The following is a 20065-nucleotide window of genomic DNA, read 5'->3' on the forward strand; positions in this document are numbered from 1 at the left end:
CAAAAGGATATTATCCAAAAGTTAGCATGATATCATGATATCCTAGGGGCATGAGGTTCTTACCTGCGCCTCGATGCGCGCATTGGTCTCCGAGATGAGCTGCTCCCGCACCAGCATAAGTTGACCCAAAGCCTGGCGCGTTTGCAGAGCCTGTGCCTCCAGCTGATCCTTCAGCTGGGTGATCTCAGAACGCGGAGAGGAGGGTGAGCCAGGTGACTTGTCGTCCACATCGCACTGCAAGGAGGCAGAGATGATAAAAAATAATATATTAATAATTTTAAATATATTTTCTTAATAAAGTGATTATCATTTTACATTTTACAACTAAATTTCATTTACTTAATTTACTTTATATGATTTAAATACATTAAGGAGCGGATAATGTTTCTGATTGATATAGCGAATCTCCAAAAACCAAAGTTACTAATATTCTGGTTAAATATTTTGTAAGTATTAATGTATATTTATACAGAAAGACATCTAAACTTTAAGAACTAAGAAAAACTATGGATTATGGAACATTTTTTAATGACTTCTTATTTTAGACAGCACACAGCACTATTTAGATTTCAACTGGCTTAAAATAAGGCCATACACTCAATTAAATGGTGCATGTTGTCTAGAAGAACAAAGACGGTTCAAAGAAAATGTGTTTTTGAAAATATAATAAACAATTTTATACATTTTAAGAAAACGTCTGGCAATTCTAGACAGTTTTTGCTAAATGTATTTATGAGCCTAAACTTTCGATTAATAGCCGCATTTCACTGTCGCCTTCTTGAAGCTATAACAAATTTTAACTAGTCTCCGACATACGGAATGTCATAAGAATTTTTTATTGTAAAATGGCTATCAAAATGACATATTTAACAATCAAAACTGGGCCATTTTGCCCCTTTACAACCGAAATGTCTTTCTTTTATTCACCGTCTAGCCTTGACAGTTCTCAGGGGCAACTGGAAATGTTATTGAATCCGAATATTATTGTCTTCCCAAAATGTTTACCCTCTTCTGACCGCGTTGTTAGGTAAACAAATGGGAAATATTATTTTATACATTATGACCTAAACAGAAACGCCAGCGATGGGGCCACATTGTATTTGATTTCATTTTCAGAGATTTCGGCTAATTAAAATTCACCAGCACCGGCATTTTAATTGCCCAGCGAGGATATGGCTGTGATTTCGGTTATTATTGCCGGGCCATTGGGCAGAATGATTATGATTATGATGGACATAAGTTACTCATAGGTACTAGGTACTCACCAGCAGGCTGTTCGATTTGCGTAGACTCGAATGCGATGGCATTAGCTCCAAGTGGTTGGGGCGCTGCGGCTGCGTGTGGTTCAGGTTCAGATCGGGTGTTATGGCCAAGTGCTCTATAAATAAGTAGAGGAGAATCGTATTAGTGAATTAGCTACCTGACTAGCTGGTTGGTTGGTAATCAAGTGGGCCGTGTAAGGCCGCCTGGGCCGACCGCCCCCCAATTTGTCAAGGTCGCGGGACACCCACGCGGCCCACCTGGCGGCCACTTTCGCGCTTAATTTCCCATTAATTACAACGTCTAGAGTTCAATATTTGTTTTGATTATGCTCGCCTGTCCAATTAATACTGCTACAATTATCTAGAACCTCGCACGATCTCTATATAGATATTCATATAGGATAATGAAGATTGGGGCGGGCAAAGTTCGGATGAAATTTCAATTTGATTTGTTGGCAAATATTTAAGAAATTTTTTCTCGGAAACCAGGGATCGTGCGCCTTAAATGTGTATTTATTTTCCATATAGCCAGTCAGTTTCGTTTCGCACCTGAGGCACGTGTTAATTGCCAATGAAGTGCTTCGAGTGCTGTAAAAATCCTTCACAGCATGTAAATTAATTTGCCGTTTCATATGGTTTTGGCAAATAATTGTTGGAATTCGCCTGCCTATTTTTTGCAAAAAATATTGAAGAAGGATTCCTCCCCCCATCTGAAACACATGTTTTTTTGGCTAAATTTAGACCACCATCTTTTGTATAATTTTTACAACCCAAATGACCCATTTCGCGGAACACATCATACTCAATTAGAGAGCTTGGCAAAACAGCTGCAAAGCTATTCTGTGACATAGAACAACAATTAGTAATCCAAATGTTCAGTTTTTGCCTATAGCCAATCTATATTATATTGGCTTTTGGATATATTTTTGCAATTCGGCTAGCCAAAGACAATAAACGAGGTGTTGATTAACGTAATGGCGTGCTTATTACATATAAGACTGGTCGAAAATAATAAACTATTTTGTTTTTTTTGTATATACAGTTTTGGGGTCTAATTCTAATTTGTTTAGTACTATTTAGTAAAATAAACAAAACTTTGCAATGTTTAATTATTCAACCAAATAATGCTACGAATATAGGGGTAGACTACATAACTAAACCTATACGTTAAAATAGTTTCCTTAATAAGTTTTACAAAGTTAGACAATTTAACAAAATTCAGCTTAGTATGTACAAAAGGATTTACTTTTCTGAAGTTCAACTAGAGAAGGGAAAAACTAAGTTTTCCTAAGGGATTTTCCCAACTCATTGTTAATAATAGCATACTTTTTGGCGTCTAGGCTAGGATATTCAACTTTGAACCTCCCTAAACTGATTTTCCCAATTTCAGAGGCATTTCGCCCAGACATAGACAAACACCCGTGCTCATAATTCATTATTTCAGTGCCGAACCGTTGGTTTGGCTACTTAAAAGTCAGCCAGCGCAGGCGGGAAATTACTATATAGCGAAAATTACAAGACCACAGACTCTGTGGATGAGATATTCGGATAAATAAATTATTTTTGGCACACTTCAGGGCACTCGCCCACACATTTTTTGCCAATCCACCACGTGTTTTTTTCATGGATTCGAGTGTCGCCTGGTAACAAATGCGGTTTCGGTTTTCCACGAATGATGCCATGGTTATGATGAAATTTATCAGCAAATAATCCATCTTCGATAAGTAGCTACCTAGCGCACCACCACCTTTCCACTTGCTCGTTATTTATATTTATATTCTCAGAATTTCAGACGAATGATGTCGCTGGTTGGCTTTAGACAAAAGATTGCAAAAAGAATTGCTTTTCTTGTGAGTTTTCTTCAATATTTTCATTTTTTCCATCTTATTTTTGGCAGCAGCAACGCGTTGATGACGTCAAACTACGCCTTGCCTGTGTAAAAGTGACTGGGGGGGGGGGCTTTGGCAAGATGGAAAACCGCACGAAGATTATTGAAAATTGAAGCAATATGTGGAAATTGCTTAACAGCGACGAAGTGTATGTCGAAAGCTTCTGCCTCTGTTCTCGGTACTTTTATTTTTATTTTTATTTTATTTTTTAATATTTTCCTTCTCATGTGCGCAGTCATCTTTTGTATTGTATTTTTTCTCTAGCAGGGTGTGTATACAGAAATATATGTACAGCACGTCTGCAGTTGCATTTTTGTATATTTACAGAAATAAGGAGAAGAAAACAGTGTAAAATGTTAAACCAAATAAACAAGTTGCGAGAATACACTATCCTTTTCCAAATAATAAACTATAAAACCAATAAACATCTTTCGATTTCCAATGAAAATTAAACTTTTTATGCTGCCAATGTTAAAGACCTAGCCATTAAAATCACTCCCTTTGCTGGACAAACCAACCCCGGGAGAATAAAATGCAATTTAAATGCAAATTCAAATGCCGCGCTCGCCGCATCGAACTGAATGCGAAATTAAAGAGCAGCCATTTGCATGGGAATGCAGAAATGAATAGAAAACTAATGCGACCAGTGGCCAGAGGATCCAGAGAATCCAGATTCTCGGGGGAATCAACCAGGAAACAGCTGACGGCGACGACAGCCAGAGATTTTCATTTATTTATTGGCCAGGCAACGAACCAACGTGGATTTTCTTCCCATTTTTTCCCATTTCCCGAGCAGTGTGAATTATTTTCCCCCTACCTTCAAGACGACACTCACCTTTCTTGGGCGTCTCGTTGTCGCCGCCACCGCGTTCTCCATCTTCACTCAGCTGCTGCTCGCTGATTTGCTCCACATCCAGGAGCTCCGAGGAGGATATGTCGGAGCGTTCGTCATTGGGTTCCAGGGAATTCTTATGAAGATTAAATTTGTGGCACACTTCAAAGGCTTGGCCCACGGTGCGAACGATGCGCATGGCCTGGGACTGCAAGAGGCGTAGAGAAGGAGAAAGGGGATTAAGTTAATTGCATTATGGTGGCATCATACAGCAGCTCAAACCCCAACACCCTTAAGACATAGCCCTCCCCCCCCCATCCCATTGACAGCAATTAAGCCGCCACTGAAAAGTGCACATTGCATATTACGCATACGCCCCGTTTGCCGCACATGAACCCACCTCCGGATCGCTCGTCGCACAGCCGCAGGAAATTGCATCCTTTGTGCGATTATTGCATAAATTATCACAGTCCTCTCCCGTTATTAAGCCCCCTTTGGCGCGCTCCAGGGGGGAGCTGCGACGCCTCTGCCTCGCCTGTCGCTGTTCGTTGAGGATGAGTGGTAGTATTTGGTCTCCGGCTATGATGGGCTCCCTGAAGGATAGCTTCTTGCGTGGTTTATCGGTTTTGGGTCGTTCCAGCATAATGCTCCCGTTGGCACTGCCCCCTCCACCGCCGCCACTGCTCAGACTAGAGCTGCTCTGCTGATCGCTGAGACTTTTGCGTCTTTGCAGCTGATGACGCTGCTCGGATCGCTGGTGCAGCAGATGAGCTCTTCGCAGGGCCTCTGGCGAAGCCTCATAATGATCGCTGGGCAGACGTTTCAGCTTCAGTCGGGCCTTTAGGACATCTCCATTGGTTTGGCCTGCAGAGGATGAGGAATTGCTAGCCTTATGACTGGACTTGGCCACAGGTTGCTCTTTCTTTATGATATACACAGTATTCTCATCGTCATTGAACAGTATGTGCTTGGGCTTGTGGTCTATATAGGTGTCGTCTATAAAGCGAGGTGGCTGACCTGTTGAAGTTCCTCCCGTCAAAGGAACCATTTCCCTTTCCACACAACCTATAAGTTCCCTAATATCCAAGCTCTTGTTCCTGGACAAATGCTTCTGTTTCTTTTTGTGCGAGGGAATTGGGGATGGTGGTGGTTTGTTCTTTAGCTCGAGATTTTTATCCCCCACCAGGATATCCCGGATGAGGCCACCACCGCTGCGGAAAATGTTCTTGTGATAGTGCACCTCCGAGGGCTTTTCCACCGAAGATACAGAGGCCTGCTGTTCCATCGGCTGATTGGGACTTTGATTCTGATTCTGGACCTTGGCCATGTTGACCTTGCTACGACTCCGCGACCAGGGGAGAAAGTCAAAGGCCTTGGTGATGGGACTTCTGGGAACGTGGGCGGAGCTATCCGCGAGATGCGGATGGCGCTGCTTGTGCGGAGCAGCCATGACGAGGGTCTTCTCGTGCTTCATGGCCACCAGCAGCCTGGCCAGAGTTCGCTGATCTGCGAAAAGTATCCGCAATCGGCAATCGGCTATCCGCAAGGTCGTTAGCTTGCCAATTTGTCACTGCTCACTTCAAAGTTCAATGCTGTTCAATGCTGTATTTCGCCGTTTTCAATCGGCCAATTAGTTGGCTATTAATTTCATAATTGCTTAGGGTTCTCTGGTTGGCTCCCTTGATCCAGGTTGTTCACACACAGCCGCCGATGCGCCATTTTTCACACCTGCCAGGTGCTATATATATTGTTTATGTTTCTCTTTCGCCCCTGGGCTGTTGTTTTTGCTGCTGCTGCTGTTTCTTTTGCGCGTTTGTATTATTTTTGTATCGAATTATTTGCAACTCTTCATGTTGCCTACATATCGGGAAAAATATATATATTTTTCGGTTATTTTCCGAATATTTCTGCCGCCTGCATGCCTGATTTTTCTCGTTTTCACCCCTCAGCAAAAAAAGAAATGAAAACTGTCAATCTGATGTGGGTATTGTTATGGTTTTCGCCATCAGGCAAAATTTATGTCAATCAGCAAGCGAATGATTTGCATAGGTTTGCTGTCAGTGAATCAGCGCGATAGTTGCATTTTCAAAAGCATCGAAATTTCGAAGGCCTCGCGTTGTAAATATTTTTAAAGGAATATTGAACTCTGGATTTATTTTATCGACCTATTTTTTCTTTAGCGTTTACATGCCATTTAACTCTGTCAATTTATGGATATGTATGTTTACACAATTTAGTAATAATTTGGTTACAAAATGTTTTCTGTTATTTTCCGATACACAAATATCAAAATATTATTATTATGCTTAGCTTTGATTTTTTTCTGATTTTTGTGTATTTTTGTTAGGTCATCGAGTTCTAAACTAATATGTGACCTAGATAAAGGTAAATCAATTCAGTATGTTTATAAACTAAATGAATATTTTCTACCAAATTAATGGCGCCTCAATCATATTAAAATATATTTTTGGAAGTTTTTAAGTCCAGAAGGTTCTTGTTTTAAACTAAAATGAGCTACCACAAAAATCTCTAAAAAAGACACAACTTAAACTTGTTAATAATTTTCATTATACCCTTTAATTCTCCATTTTCCGAGCATTTAAAAGCTAATGGATTAAATAAAATAAAAACTATTTAGTCACAAAGGCAAATTTTTGACTGACAACCAATCCTATATATTCTTAGCATACAATATTTAAATAATGCATTGTTTAAGAAAAACTATCCCCAAAATTGCTGAACACTTTCCCATTACTAATTAGGGTTTAGCTGGCGAATAACTTTGTGGTTTCCTCTTTCAGGCGATTCTCGGGCAGAACTTGGCCAACACTCAAGCAGTTTGAAGGGCTACTTCAGTGGCGGCAGGTTGAGCACTCGCCCTCACGACATTAACAACACATCAATTTGAATTATTTTGACAAGCAATGACAGCACTTGTTGCGCAAGTTGGCAAACAAAATGGGAGAGTGAGGGAAAGCATGCTTAAAGCATGCTTACAACATTTTCACTATTTGGGTATTTTGGGATAGGCAACTAACTCAAGCACTTTAAACTTTTTTAAGATGCTTTTACAAGTGGCGTCGAATCGTCTCAGCCAGTTCAACGTTCCAGCGTTGCGTATACGCCACGTGCGCCCAGAAAATCCATCTGAACAAAGGTGCCAACTGATTGTCTATCTCAACTGAGTCTCCACAAATATTTATATCTCCCTCGTGTGGCTTATGCAATTCCACATAAATCAAATTGAAAACTATAAAAAGTAAACGGATAAAGTGTGTGGCAATTTACATTCGTTACAGCAAAGCCGAAATGAAAACTTAAATAAATAAGTATGAGAGGGAAAAGAAAATTGCGTGGCATTTCGTGGAAAACTACTTGAAAATTGATGGCGTTAAGAATGACTTTGTTAGCTTTGTTTTATGTATTTATTTGAATTTTAATTTCCATTCTACTCTGAAAGCCCAGCAATCAAATCTGGTTGTTTGTTTGTTGTTGTTTTTTTCCCCGCGCTGCCTGTCATAAGGGAAAATTTGTACAGGAAAATCTTTTGTGTCTGGTGGGTACTGGCTTTTTTAGCACCGTTTTTAATGGCACTGGCACTGGCATTGCCCCTGGCAGCTGGCCGGTGTTTACAGTGGCCATAAGTCGTCGGTGGTCAGGATGCCACATTCGCAGCATTCGCAGCTTACCGCAGAAGCCACTTCCGCAGCTGCAGTTTACCACTGGTGACCGCAGTTGGCCACTGGGCAAACTGCAGATCGTAAATTCTGCACATTGTCACGTGGTCAGAAGGGGTGTTATAACGCCGCCCCTGCTAATGAACATCTCATTAGTCATGCAGGCTGCGGCACTTGAGAATTTAATTTACATTTTTGCTTTAAAACACACACACCCGCAACCAAAGAATATAAACTAAGGTATCTAAATTCCCCTCTCGAATAAAACGAAACACCTGTCTGCACTACCTGCCGCTTTTTTCTCTGCATTGTTTGATTTTAGAAATACTTTAAAGTAGGCTATAAAAATAATGGATCTATTTTGGCTTGAAGTGCAGAAAATAAAATTAAATAAAATACAAAACAAAGCGAAACGAAACGAAACGAATGTCGAAGAGGGCAGGCAGCCATTTTTGGCAATATAAAAATTGCTAAGAGTAGGGGGTTTTGCGGATTTTCCCGAGGCCTTGGCTTTGCCAGGTAAATGAAAAATATTTTCCCATTTCCTATGAACTATTCGAAAAACTTGAGAACAAAGTTATGTCCATGAAAATATTTGTACCAATATCTTATGTTTATTTGGCATTTTTCAGCTGCCAAATTAGCTTTAGCTTGTGTTTATCGCATATATATTGATATATAGATATAAATAAATAATCTAAGCAGAAACGAGTCGTAAATATTTCAACCATAATATCACGTGTGCGTTCGAGTTATTGACCATAATTCTATTTATTTATGCCAGCCTCTTTCTCATTTCCGTGGACTCCCTGGGCCGCGAGTATCTCATTAACAATTAATATACATAAACAGTAGATCTTGTGAGGCAAGTGTACGTCACCGAACTAAGTTTGGCCAAAAAATGAATGAATTTACTGTGCCCCAAGGCAGCACACACAAAATTGTTCTTTCACAAAAAAATGGGGAAGTGAAAACACTCTAATTTCTGGTTTACTAAAGTCGTATTACTGTCCGCACTTTGCAAAGTTTTTTCAAGTGGTTTCTGTTACGGCTTTTCTCTGCTAATTAAGTTTCCAGTCAATTTTCTGCTCTCGTGGCTCATTATTCAATCCTTAGCATTGTTTAAAAGTATTATGGTTGTTCTTTTTTTACTGGCCATAAGCATTTAATGGCGTCAGCAGTCCAAATGACTAGAAAAACCCAATGACAAAACACTTTTGTGTTTCCATTTTTTTCTTTCACATGTTGAAACATTTAATTTAATTTCTCGCCTCGCTGGGAATGATGATCTATGGATGCGTTGGCATATTTTCTGAATTTATTTATTTTGCTGATAGCAGATGAACTTGAGTTTTATTTATCGTAGGCGTTGCTTTGCAGGTGGCAGAAATATTAAACTATATTTTATTAAATTATTCTGTTTGGTATCTATTTTATTATGATTGGTTTGAAAACACTTCACTTCACGGACACTCACGCACTAGTTGCATAATTCTTGGTTATTGGTTCTGTATCTTTGTATCTTTTAATCGCCACACGTCCGCAAAGGCGCGCCGTCTAGAACGCACTGGACAAAGATCGAAATGAGAGAGGAGATGGCCAATCGATCTGCCAGCCGGCTAAATGGAAAAGCTTTTCCCAGAGCTTTTCCGCTTTTCCGCTCAGCTGTTGGCACGATCTTTGGCTACATGCTGCATTTGTTTTGGTTCGGCTTGCCTTTTCCAACGAAGATATATACTTATAATATAGATAGAAACCCCCTGAAGCCGGTTCAACTTGGCGTTTGCGTGATTGCAGCTACTGTTGTGACGTCATTGCTTTGTGTTTCGCGGAAGTAAACAAAGTGGGCTCTTTGCTTATTTCGGCCATTTTCCGTTTGGGTTCTTTTGGCTTCACTTGGCTCTCCTGCTTAGCCATTAATCATATATCTTTCATCGCTTTGTCTAGCCATGTTTGTGTTCATTTCGCTTCCAAATTGCATTGCATTCGGTTGCTTCTTGTATAACTTGTATAACTAATGCCCGAATGATACTTGTATATCCCATGCCTCAGGTGCAACGCAACTTTCCGCTGACGCACACGGCGTATACGCGATTTTCAACACGTGCAGGTGCCGTGTGGCAGATAAAGCCCCCTATAAGTTCCACACCCCTTAACCTTAATTCCTTATGTCAACTGTCAGACATTTCGACAGCCGACAAACATTGACTTCTGCCTTCTGATGTATTGGAATTTTTTCACCCGAAATCCACTTGTTAATTAGATGGGAGAAAATAGAAATGCCAACTTGACATTGTCTACCGACTGAAGTTGAAGGCCAGACAATTATACCAAGAAATGGTATTTTTAAAAAATAAATAAATTTGAAACATTTGTGACTTGGAATTAATCTAAAACCGCATTGGGTACAAAATCAAAGGCGAATGCATTTCCCCGCGGGCGACCAAACGACAAAGTAAAATCTGATTTATTTATTTGGCAAATATTAATGGGGGGCGATGTCGCCTATGAGAACGGTAGAATCTGGTCCATATAACACGGAAATGGATGTGCCGGCTGGCCGAACGACTGATGGACAGTTGCGCCTTACTTTTCGCCGGGTTTGTTTAGATCCATCCCCAGGCGCTGTAATGGCCAATGAAAAATTGGTCTAGACTCAACAGAATTGACAATGAAAAATAACCATGGAATCATTGTTTCAATAAACAGAAACCAAATGGGAAGCATTATAAAGAAAGTGACTCAGCTAAGGATTAAAAATAAAAGTTCTTAAAATAGGATTTCCATTTTGTCGATAAGTCGCTGTACCTAGAAAAACCACTTTTCTCGTTTATACTATTTAATTTAAACTGCATTTTAGTCCCCATTCTAAATAAATTACCCCTTTTACAGCTAGTTCTATAATATTGGATACCAGATCAAATAGATCGCAATATTAGCCCATCCAATAAACTGCACTTCGCTCTTTATGACGTGCATATTTTTTTGTTTATTTGCTAGTTGTTTTCGTTTCGGTTTTCCAATGCTGGATACTCGCCAAAATTATGCATACGAGTAGACATTTTGCACAAGACCAGAGTTTATATTTTTAGATATGGAATGGGTAATGTCAAGTAAGTCACATGTAGCCTGCATTATGCGAATTGCGGTCATAAACATTTCATTGGTCGAAGTAAAAGGCAAAACTTTCGAATTTGGAATCTCACCTTTTTGTGACTTTTGAAGACGGAACACTTGAACGTATCCGTGCTGGCATCGCGCGCTATATAGCTGAATATCTTGAGATCGCTGCTGTCGTGGGACACGTAGAATATTCTATAGATGGGATGATTGAGCAACTCGATTTCCTCGGGGTCATTGGTCCAGTTCTTTTTCTAAACAGTAAGTAGGTAAATTAGTTTTGAGATACATAGATATCATAGGGTATAGACCGGCATTGACTTACTTTTCGACGACGCTTTTTGAGCACAACGCGTACGCCATTTACCGATATGTGGATGGTGACCTTTCGCTTCTTCAGATTCTGCACTTTGCACTCGTACTGCGGGGTGGAAAAAATATCTACATAAGTTTTCTGGTTTTTTTGGAAGCTATATGAAAGGAAGCCAAAGTGGGGCCACGTAATTCCAGAATTTTCAATTAACCTCTGACTGCCAGTGACGGCTGGCCTAATGGCAAAGACATGACAATAACAAGCGCCAAATTTACCACGTCTCGCCTGACAGACATGGCTAATACACAATAACCACCCACGAGAACTCACACACGCACACACGCCCAAGTCGACAGGGCTAACACGGTTTAAGCCAGGGCACGCACGACTTCTCGGAAAGGAAAGAAGGAAAAGGGAATGAATAAACAAGCCTCGTTACTTTTTATGCTACTAGAATGGTTTTTCTTTTTAGCCAGCTTCCCTTTTGCCTTTTGGCCATATAAGGGAATTTAAGGGAACTGTAATCAAAGTATGTGACGCTGGCAAACAGAGAGTGTTGCCTTCTTTTTTTGGGGGTGGAAGATTTGGAAATTTAAAACCGCCTTTGGCCCGGATAAAAGTTTCTTTAATTGGCAGCCGGAGATGCGAGTATCCTACGAGGAAATCTGTTAACTTTTCAACTCGCCGGGATTCGAAATTCATTTGCGTACCACGCGGCGTATGCTTAATACTCACCCTTATGCGCCGCATGGCCTGGACGATCTCGGCTCGAGTGTTGGGTCGTGGCACCTCCTCCCAGCCAACAAACTGCAATGGAAAAATTGTAAATTATTGCTTTTTGTTGATAGCTCAAATTAAAAATTTAACAAATTAGTTGCAGCCTCTGCGAATTCCCCAAAATATATGCCAAAAATGTGCTGCAATAAAATACATTTAAATATATTTAGTAACCACAAGCGTTTCTGTTGCCAACAGCCTCGACACAGTAAGCTGCATTCCTATATTTAGTTGGTTTACATTTTCTAAATTTAAGCGACAATCTGCCCTTTGCCAAGTTCTTCAAGGGGTACACAGCAGTATCCATCAATTACCAAACTAAAACCTATTTTTCATCTCGCCGTCAGTCAACAAAATATAAACTTGGTGGATTTGTGCAAAATTTATGGCCAAAAATGAATGCAAACTGCGGCGACAGCAATTGTTTGAAAATAAAAATTGCATTTTTAATGCACAATATTTGTCTTGTTTGCATTTTTGTTGATTTTTTTTTTCTTTTTGTATTTGTTTTACGGCGAATGCAGCTCAAGGATAACAAATGCGTAGATATGGACCTAGATTTGCGAATTTTATTACAGTGACAACAACAATTTAAATGCAAAATGACATGACAACAACCACAATATGGCTAGAGTGAAAGAGACGTGATGATGCCATCGTCGACTGACAGTGACAAAATATGCATGAGATAGCTGCCACGCCCCCAACGCCCCCCAAATTTCACCATTTATATATAAAAGTATACGTGTGTATACACACTTTACACTTTTCCGAACAATAAAAGTAAATATACTGTGAAGAGGGTTCATTTTTCCCCTCGCCGCATATCCTTTTGGAGGAAGAGAATTTTAAAATATTTCTCCAGAAAGGGGGTATCTATTTATAACATCCATATGTCTATTCTCTATGATCTATGTCAAGTTATGGTAAACAAATCGAAAGTTTTTGCGCCACATTGCGTTGAATTTCTGCGAATGCTAATATATGGAATGATTAATGTTCTGCCTTGTGGATATAAGGGATATGGCGTGTGCCGAATCCATATTTTTCTCAGATCAAGCCAAAAATAGCTCAAGTCAAATGTTGAATTTCAGCAGAAAATAGATTTTCGCATATTAATTCAGAAAATTATTAAGAAAAAAAGAAAAACGTAGGTAAGGCCAGCGTTAATTGATTTCCACCTACAGCCTGAGGAAGGCCATGTGCCCTAAATCTCTGGAAAGCAGTTCATTAGTCAGAGTGGCAAATGTTTACTTCTCCAGAATATACTTATAATCATATAGGATTATGCAGATGTTAAAAAATATTTCTGAAGTATATATAAAACCAACGTTGTCAGGACATATAAATAGATATTTGCATGCCATTACCATTGAAAAGGTTATGAAACGGGGCTTTAAATTTCCCACAAAAGCCATCCGGCAGTAAGCCCATAAAAAGCCATTTACAAAGCGGAAAGCAGGCGAAGATGTAGCAGAAAATAAGGAAAAAAGAAAGTGGGTAGTGAGTTGGAGAAAGGGAAAAATGGAAAAAGGGAAAAAGGCTGAAGCGAAACTCTCACTCTCGCCCACAAATATTTGGATTGCATTAAATTCATGCAAACACAAAGGATAAAGGATACACAGGGCGCTTATCCTCTCCAGCTAGACAAATCCCCGCGCAAATAAAATAAAGAAAACCAACTTCAGACTCCCTCTGAGCTGGCAAAACGTTTCGCTCACTCTTTTTCCTCGCTTTTCCCATTTCCCTATTTCCCATTTCCCTTTCCGATTTCCCCGCCCAATGCCATTCGCATCCTTTTTTTCACTTAAAAACCATTTCAGTGCGACGGCTCTATGCAAATAGCCGCTGGACTTTGTTCGTCGCTTCGTTTAAATTCATTTACTTTGATTAAAACCCTGGCCAAGAGTGGACCCTCACCCTCCCACCCAGTGGAGTAGTAAACTTTTACATTTCTTTCCAGGGGGCTAGACGCCTTTACGCAATAAAGTATTAACTCGGCTTAATACTTTATTTTAAGCCATAACTTTACCTGTGTACACAACAAAATATGTGGATTCGTTTCAATTGTTTGCACTGCTAAAATTCCTTTATTAAACATTTAAGTTTTTAAAATGGAAAACATGCCCTAATATTGACACAATTTTCTTTCTTTTATCTTTCTTGTATTGACTTAGAAAAATTAAACATCGTAAAATTTGTCGATATTTTATAAGGGGTAACCACATTTTTGTTTGCAAAAATTGTATTATTTTATGGCAAAAATCTGTGATTTTATCTGTGTTTTTTGTTATAATTCTGTCAAGCAGAATGCCACATACAAAAAAAAGACTGTTTTGTTCAACTAAAAACCTAAGGAAACGAGCCACATCATTTTTGGATTGATAAAAAAAAATTTTAAATTTGGTCCAATTTTTTAATTTTTGATAACATCACAATTTTTTGCAAAAATGGGTCAAAAAATAAATTTTTCAGGTTTGAACGCTAATCGATACAGATTTTCATTACGAGTTCAACCATGTATGACATTCCATATTAGGAGAATTTTATGCAATGTTCTGGACAAAATACTGCTTTTTATACCCGTTACTCGTAGAGTAAAAGGGTATACTAGATTCGTCGGAAAGTATGTAACAGGCAGAAGGAAGCGTTTCCGACCCCATAAAGTATATATATTCTTGATCAGGATCACTAGCCGAGTCGATCTAGCCATGTCCGTCTGTCCGTCTGTCCGTCTGTCCGTCTGTCCGTCTGTCCGTCTGTCTGTCCGTCCGGATGAACGCTGAGATCTCGGAAACTATGGGAGCTAGGCTATTGAGATTTGGCGTGCAGATTCCTGAGCTTCTTACGCAGCGCAAGTTTATTTCAGTAGACTGCCACGCCCACTCTAACGCCCACAAACCGCCCAAAACTGTGGCTCCTACAGTTTTGATGCTAGAATAAAAATTTTAACTGAAATGTAATGTTCTCATCAATACCTATCGATTGACCCAAAAAAAAGTTTGCCACGCCCACTTTAACGCCCACAAACGGCGAAAACCTGTGACGCCCACAATTTTCATGCTAGATAAAAAATTTTAACTGAAATGTATTGGTCTCGTCAATACCTATCGATTGATGCAAAAAGAAATTTGCCACGCCCACTCTAACGCCCACAAACCGCAAAAACCTGTGACGCCCAAAATTTTTATGCTAGATAAAAAATTTTAACTGAAATGTATTGCTCTCGACAATACTTATCGATTGGTCCAAAAAAATTTGCCACGCCCTCTCTAACGCCCATAACGCTTAAATCTGTATACCGCCGGTAGGTGGCGCATTTTAATCTCGCTTTGCTGCTTGCATATCTCCATTTAGCTGAGTAACGGGTATCTGATAGTCGAGGTACTCGACTATAGCGTTCTTCCTTGTATTTTGTGTAAAATTAGGATGCAGGACTTATGGCAAAAATGGACATTTTTATGTGTGTTTTTTTGCCGTAATTCTTTTAAATAGAGTGCCGCATCCATAAAAATTACTGTTTTGTTCAGCTAACAACCTAAGCTAATGAGCAACATCTTTTTTGGATGGATTTAAAAAAAATACAATTTCGTCAAATTTTTGAATTTTTTACAAGGGGTAACATCACAATTTTTTGAAAAAATGGGTCAAAACATAAATTTTTCAGGTTTGAACGCTAATCGATACAGATTTTCATTACGAGTTCAACGATGTATGACGTTCCATATTAGGACATTTTTTTGCAATGTTCTGGACAAAATACTGATTTTATTTTGAATAAAACTAGGATGTAGGATTAATGGCAAAATATTCAATTTTTTCTGTGTTTTTTTGTCGTCATTTTGTTAAATAAAGAGCCACAACCAAAAAAATGACTGTTTTTTTAAGCTAACAACCTAAGCTAACAAGCAACATCTTTTTTGGATGGATTTAAAAAAAAAAAAAATTTCGTCCAATTTTTGGTTTTTTGATAAGGGGTAACATCACAATTTTTTGTGAAAATGGGTCAAAAATTAGATCTTTCAGTTTTAAACGCTAATCGATGGGAAATTTTATTACGAGTTCAACGATATATCACATTCCAATTTTGGAAATCTGGTTGCAATGTTACGAACAAAATACTGTCACTTTTTTGTGAAAAATTGGGAGGCACGACTTTATAAAAAATCAGAAACTTTTAACTGTTTATTTTCGTCATAATTATTTTTTAAAAAAATTATTGATTTTAAAAAACTAGTAATATTTTAAATATATTTTTTTAATTTTGTATTTTAAAGTAGTTATTACCTTCCCACCCTATTGTAATTTATGTTTTTCCAATATTTTGTATATTTTGTATTTATACGGTGTTGTTTTCTTTATAAACAGCCAATTGTTCAAGACATTTTATTTCTCTGTGTAAACATTTTAGGGCTTCAAAGGTTTATGACCCGCATTACGTTTATTGGTCAATGTTGGAGATTCTGTTTTGATTATGAGTTTTATAAAGCAACTCACGTTTTTTCTCCCACTTTCTGGGGCGTTTTTCCCTTCGATTAATTGCGAGCATTGAAATCGATTTTCCCCACTTCGAGTTCTATTTTCATGCATTTGTTTATTTATACTTGATCGGACGGGCGAAAGACAAGTGAAAAGTCAAAAGCTGGCCACGTTTGTTCGACTTCACCGAGTGACGTCAGTGGAAGCCCAAGGTGTTCCTGGTAATATATAACCTGCCATTTGTCCCGGCAGAAAAGCAATTAAGCTTCGTTTAAAGTCATCCTTTAAATCCCGACTAAGATCATCAAGGAAGAGAATGTTGAATTAAAAGATTCAAAGGGGGAGGGGTGCAACCAGGAAAAAATGAGATGGATTTCAAATGGGTTGTGAGCCACGTTTAGCCCACGGCCAACGACAAACAGATTAGAACAGCTTAGTTGACCGGCAAAAAAATATGCGAAAAATGAATAAAAGAAAGCCCCCTTGGCGGAGTATAAAAAATGTGAAAAAGGATTTGGTTTTTGGCTCGCCTTTCAGCCTTTCGCCAGCGTTTCGGCCACGGCTAATGGCGCTTCGGGCCAGGCCGACATTCATGTTCAGCCCCTCATTGCCCCTTTTGCTCTTTTGGATTTGCCTTTCAACAATGCGAAACATTCGTTTGCACAGCGTTTTTTTTTTACCCAAGCAACGGCGTTGAAAACATAATTTTTCTCGGTTTATATACAAAAAAAAATAAAAATACACTTGTGTGTACACATGACCCCTGACCCTGCCGGCGCATAAATGCCGCAAGTTTTTGTCGCAATGCTGCCGGGTATTGCAATTTGTATTTATCCTTGTTTTTCGTGATGGTCCACCAAAGGGTTTGAGTACTGAAACTTAGTAAGCTAAGCATTTTACCTAAAATTTATTCAAAAGGTAACTTTCAAAATGGATATAACACATAGATTTTCAGAGATCTTTGGATAATAGTTAGATTATTATTTCGTATTATTTTCCCATTACAATAAAATACCAAAAGTATATTTACCTTACACTTTACACTACATTAACCCTATTTATAAAGCCTACTTTCAGGCTGCCAAAGCCATTAAAAGCTTTTGAAACACCCACAAGTAACACCTCGCCATAGTGAGAATTTTTAATTTCATGAATAATGGAAACTTCACTATTTACTCATTTGCAACATTTGCACATTTGCATTACACATGTTTAAAAATAAAATAAATAAACATTGCATAGTTTTCAGGGCACATAAAAGAACGGGGAAATGAAAAAAAGGAAAAGTATGGAAAAGCTTTTCCACCCCCTCCCATCTTGTTGGCCACTAATTCAACATGTGTAAGAAATTTAAAAAATTAATTGGGAAAATGGAAAGAAAAATTTAAAACGAAATGAAAATAGATCAAGTCGTATAGCATTTATAAGCAGTAAATTGACGCTGTTTATTGAAACATTTAATTGGCCACTTTGAAAACTCTTCAATGGAAATTCGTTTTAAAATTGTTGATTGAAAATTTGATGTCTTCATTTGTTTATCGATGCGGAATGGCTAGAATAAATGAGTGTGTGCAAAGGAATTTTTCTGATGAATATTAGTCATTTTGAGTTCAAGTTGAAAAACATAAAATGCAATAGTATCTTCTAAACAAAAACAGGAAAATATAAAGATGTGACTTTTGAACTAAGAGTTCTTGTGATTAATATTTTAGTTATTAGATTAAATAAACTAAGCTAATTTTAACCAACTTTTGAGATCTTGCTTGTACTGTAATTGGCTCAAACAAATGTTCAGCTAAGCCGCTTTTAGTGCCTGAGAAACGTAATACAGTCTTAAAGAAAAGCTTGCTGAAAACATTTAAAGAAGACACTCAACAGGCCAAAGTTAAACGTAAAACTGCAGAAACGAGGGGTGGCAGGCGGCCCTAAGAATTTTCGCTAATAATGTTAATTCCATTGCCACCCCTTCCACTTTCTCCACCTTCTCCACCCACCACCCACCAGCCACTTCAGCCAACTCCCACGAAACCACCGCAGATAATCAGCATCTCTCTGGCCTGTTCTGCACTTCCTTTTGCTTTTGTTTTGCTTTCATCTCGGGTTTTAGTTTTGTGCTGTCTTGGCCATCCTGTGTTCCTTCCTTCCTTTCTGGCTGTTGCGCAACTCGACTTCCTTTGGGTTTATACCCACTCCAAAACAACCACCCATTGGCCCCCTTCTCAGGCCATTTCATTAGCCTCATCCAGCCAGGAGCCAACTTAATGAGATGGCGGTCCAAAACTTTCAGCTGTCTTTCTGGTCTCTGTGTTATGCATAACTTTGGGCATTTGGCTTGTGCTTAATTTAAAACAATTATTTGACGAGCTGTAAGTGGCCAAGGCCGCAGGCCAACTTGGCTCAAACCGAATCAAAGGTTGACCCAACCTGCAAAATAAGCTAGGCGACTTGCAGAGTTTTCCACCATCATCATCATGATCATCTCCAAATTGCAGTTGGCCAAAATGCAAATCGTTTGGCCAATAGCACGCCCATCCCTATTATATATCTCAACTATGATAATTTGCTGGCCGTTAAGCGGGGCGAAATGCGCAGCTCGAATGCAAACTGCAAACAAATGAGTTTGTCTGGTCGAATAAATCATGTCGTGGGATTTGGGGTTAGAAGTGCCCCTTTTGCCCCTCTACCCCCAAAAGTCCCTCCTTATCGAGCATAGCTACTCTAAAGTAAAGTGCAAAGTCAGGCTGCCTAAGTGGCGTGAAGTGAAATGCTTTCTTTTAGCCAACACTCGCGGCAACAAGTTAAGTGCAAGTTAAATCAACATCTGAATTTCAACCGTGCTGGAAAACAGCAAAAAGAAGAAGCAGCTCAGAAGGTGCAAATGAAATGAGCAAAAGAGTGCACTGCGAAAAACTAGCTATACTAAAATGTGTTTTTATTTCAAAAGATCTTAAAAACCACTATTAAAGTCAGTTCTGGCACTTAAAAATGAACAGAAGTTAAATAAAATGAGGAAAAAAACTATCATTTATTTGATAGGACAGAATACAGATCTTTTTTTGGGTAATTTTTTTCAGTGAATACTCTTTATAGGACAGAAAACAAGATAAAGAGAAAGAATTACAAATTGTGAGATTAACATAGTTTTTATAAATAGATGGAAATTAAAAATAATATATCTTCTCTGATAAAAGCTTAATCATGGTTTATTTGCACTAAAGATCTTCTATTGGGTACAAACCAGATTATTATCATACAATTTTTTCCAGTGTATACTCTTTATAGGATAGAAAACAGGGTAAAGAAAGAGATCTTAAAATTTATAGTTTTACACAGTTTTTCTAATTAGATGTAAATAAGAAAGTTAATATCTTTCCTAAAAAAGACTGGATATTGCAGACTTGGGGTTGAAACTAGTTTATTATCATAGAAGTATTTTAATTTTATTTTTTCCAGTGCTTACTGTTTATACAGTCTATTCCCTCCTTGTGGCCGTAAACCTGCAAGCTAGTGTGTGTGTGTCTAGCCCCCAGATGGTTAAATAAAAACCAAAGACTTGCTTTCTTCTGCATTTGCATAAGCCGGGAATCGCCTCTTTGATTGGCCCCTGCCAAAGTCTGTGATTGGATATGCTGGCATTACTCACCTAATCCATCAATGCCTAACCCAGGTAATAGTCGGTTTCCGGTGAAAAACACGCATAGAAATTATGCCTTGTG

The 20065-nt window shown here is 38.7% G+C and overlaps 1 protein-coding gene across 6 annotated transcripts in view; it reads right to left on the reverse strand.

Moving 5' to 3' along the window:
- LOC108013350 (capon-like protein) overlaps positions 1–20065 on the reverse strand; it is a 50070-nt gene that overhangs the window by 4194 nt on the left and 25811 nt on the right. For 3 of the 6 annotated variants that reach the window (XM_017079167.4, XM_017079164.4, XM_065865123.2), the window contains exons 3-8: positions 11829–11900; positions 11106–11201; positions 10867–11034; positions 3987–4191; positions 1266–1378; positions 64–234 (exon numbers count right to left, since the gene is read on the reverse strand). In XM_017079167.4, the coding sequence (XP_016934656.2) occupies positions 64–234; positions 1266–1378; positions 3987–4191; positions 10867–11034; positions 11106–11201; positions 11829–11900 (825 nt within the window). Of the gene's footprint in view, positions 1–63; positions 235–1265; positions 1379–3986; positions 4192–4383; positions 5841–9137; positions 9277–10866; positions 11035–11105; positions 11202–11828; positions 11901–20065 lie in introns of those variants that run through there. The other 3 variants (XM_017079166.4, XM_017079162.4, XM_017079163.4) reach the window with 2 other exon arrangements.

Source organism: Drosophila suzukii, chromosome 3 (assembly GCF_043229965.1).
Source record: "Drosophila suzukii chromosome 3, CBGP_Dsuzu_IsoJpt1.0, whole genome shotgun sequence".
Classification (NCBI taxonomy): Eukaryota; Metazoa; Arthropoda; class Insecta; order Diptera; family Drosophilidae; genus Drosophila; species Drosophila suzukii.